At 43.4% G+C, this 2,761-nt stretch overlaps 1 protein-coding gene across 1 annotated transcript in view; it reads left to right on the top strand.

Moving 5' to 3' along the window:
• The window catches only part of LOC126495976 (actin-related protein 2-like), a gene marked incomplete at its 5' end in the record, with an annotated part of 17,356 nt that extends 14,920 nt beyond the window's left edge, over positions 1–2,436 (top strand). Inside the window, one exon of the mRNA XM_050133573.1 lies at positions 2,052–2,436. Within this exon, the coding sequence (XP_049989530.1) occupies positions 2,052–2,222 (171 nt within the window). The remainder of the gene's footprint in view (positions 1–2,051) is intronic.
• Positions 2,437–2,761: the final 325 nt, after the last annotated feature.

Here is a 2,761-nt window from a genome sequence, read left to right as displayed (position 1 = left end):
TGTATACAGTGTTAGTTTCCTTGTCTGCCTACAGGACAGAATAGGGCACCAGGTCTCATTATAGATGGCTGTGAGCCACCATGTGGTTGCTGGGAATTGAACTCAGGACTCTGGAAGAATAGTTAGTGTTCTTACCCTCTGAGCCATCTCTCTAGCTCCTTCCTAGTTCCCTTTTTCGTAAAAATAAATTTTTTTAATTTCAACACTCATACAGTCATGATTGTTAGTACGCGGTGAGTTAAAAATAATAAGTGAAAACCTTAAGTGCCAAAAGTTTTCAGGGACTCCAGGGACTGAGACTGGTTTTTGTCCTATTATGTTCTTAGAAATCTTCCCAAGTTTATAAAAGACTAGTAAGCTGCACTTCTCCCTGGGTGGTACCAAGTAATGAAAACTTAATCTCTTCCATTTTCTGAAGATTTAAGAGCCTTCCCAAACAGAAATCCCAGACAAGCCCCAACCTTGTTGGGAGTTTGATAACATATCTGTTCTCGTCTCCCATAGGCTGGGAACTTCCCATCTTCTCCATCTCATTGGTTTAAGATACACAGCCTTATCTAATGAATAATTTGGAGCTTGAGACTTCCCATTTTTTGTGATGATGGGCTCAGTCATATATGTGCCTGCATAGGACTTTCAGAGTTTTGACACAGCAGGTACCCACCCAGCTGACTATGGGAGGGACCTCCTGCTTGTCTGTAACTCTGGTGATCTTTAAGTGTGCCTCATATTGGAAGTACATCATAACAGACAGGTGTAGTGTGCATGTCCTTAAACCAACACTTGGGAGGCAGAATCTGTGAGTTTGAAACCAGCCTGGTGAATTCCAGGGCAGTCAGAGCTATATGGTGAGGCCCTGTCTCAAAAACAAACCAAAATGAAAAAGAAAAAAGAAAATGGACCATAGCCATCTATTACAAACCTATCTGGCCTTATTTGTTTTGAGTGCATTTTACTTGAATTTAAAACAATAGAATCTGAGTTTTGCATATTAGAAAGGAGCTGGAAGGTCTGGGGTGGATCTCAGTGGTAGACCACATGCACTGGTGTGAATGAAGCCTTGACTTCAGTCCTGTCTCGGGGCTACTCTTGCTGTGATAAACCACCATGGCCAAAAGCAGCTTGGAGAGGAGTTTATTTGGCTCACACACCGTGAATCACAGTCTGTTGATTGAAGCCAAGTCAGGAACTCAAACTGAGCAGAAACCTGGAGGTAGGAACTGATGCAGAGGCTATGGAATAGTGCTGCTCATTGAGTTGTTTATCCTGGGGTTTTGTTTTTGTTTTGTTGATTTTTCAAGACAGGGTTTCTCTGTGTAATAGCTGTGGCTTTCCTAGAACTCATTCTGTAGACCAGGGTGGCCTTTAACTCACAGAGATCCACCTGCCTCTGCCTCCCAGTTGCTGGAATTAAAAGCCTGCCTGTGCCACTACCTTCCAGCCATCACCCTGTTTTTTCTTAGAGAACACAGGACCATTAGCTCAAGGGTACTCCACACACAATGGTCTGCCCTGCCCCATATCAATTATTAATTAAGAAATTGCCCTACAGGTTTGCCTACAGTCAGGTATTATGGAGGCATTTTCTCACTTGAGGCTCTCTCCTCTCAGATAACTAGCTTGTGTCAGGTTGACATAGCCACCTCCCAAGCCCCAGCCCCACCCCCACCCCTGACAATCCCCAATGCCAGACCAATCAGTTCAATTTTACTGTGTTGCACTGAACTAGAGTCATGGTGACTCAATTTGACCTGGAAGAAGACTGCTCAGGAACTGAGGCAAACTGGTTATGGTCTTGCTTCTGGTTCTTGGGCTATTAGTACAGTGATTGGTTGGCACGATTTATTTAATCTGGGTAACAGGTATGAATTAAGATTCTTGTCTCTAATCATGAACTTGGGAGGAATTACTAAATGTTTCTTTGTCTGAGGAGACAGGCCCGGCTGTTGTCCTGTGTAGACTGCTGAGAGATTCAAGGATACACATGCAGAAGTCTTCCTGAAATGGAGCATTGTGCACTCATGATCTCATTACTCTCTTTTCTTCTTCAGAAATTTAAGATACGAATTGAAGATCCACCCCGCAGAAAGCACATGGTGTTCCTGGGTGGCGCAGTCCTGGCCGACATCATGAAGGACAAAGACAACTTCTGGATGACTCGACAAGAGTACCAAGAAAAGGGTGTGCGTGTGCTGGAGAAGCTCGGTGTTACAGTTCGATAAATGCCAGGCTTGTTCCCATCCTGCCTCTAATGCATTCTTTTTCTGGTTTTGTTTTGTTTTTTCTTTCTTTTTTTTTTTAATTTTTTTTCTTTATTGCCAGTCTTTGAACTCATTCAACTCCAGGACTGAAAGAGGCCTCTCTGTCCCCTTTGACTAGAAAGGTCAAGTTTATTCTTTGTCTTGGAGAAGCATTGTTAATGTGGATAAATCTGGTTGTTTAATGCAACCACTCCTCTACCAACATCACCCGCGGGCAAAGGGTCTCTGCTGCTTTCTTCCTTTCTAAGTAGGCATTTCACTCTTTCCTGTAGGCTTCATATTTTTCCTTTATTGCTTTAATGCTGCTAGTTTTAGTTTTAGCACTCTAGGTGGTGTGTCTTTATTAGCATAAGAGAAAACTTTCACATGAGCTTTTACATATTCTGGGTGGGGGTGGTAAGGGATGGGTGGGCAGCCCTGAGTCCTTCGGGGCATTTCTTCTGTAGTGTTAGTTTTCAGTGAGTGCCCTGAAGCCTGTCCTGCTAACGTCTTCACCTTGT

The sequence above is a fragment of the Alexandromys fortis genome, unplaced genomic scaffold, assembly GCF_014885135.2.
Source record: "Alexandromys fortis isolate MF-2015 unplaced genomic scaffold, M_Fortis_MF-2015_v1.1 scaffold_752, whole genome shotgun sequence".
NCBI lineage: Eukaryota > Metazoa > Chordata > Mammalia > Rodentia > Cricetidae > Alexandromys > Alexandromys fortis.
Note: the sequence above shows the minus strand (reverse complement) of the source record. Positions and strands in the feature narration are given on the sequence as shown.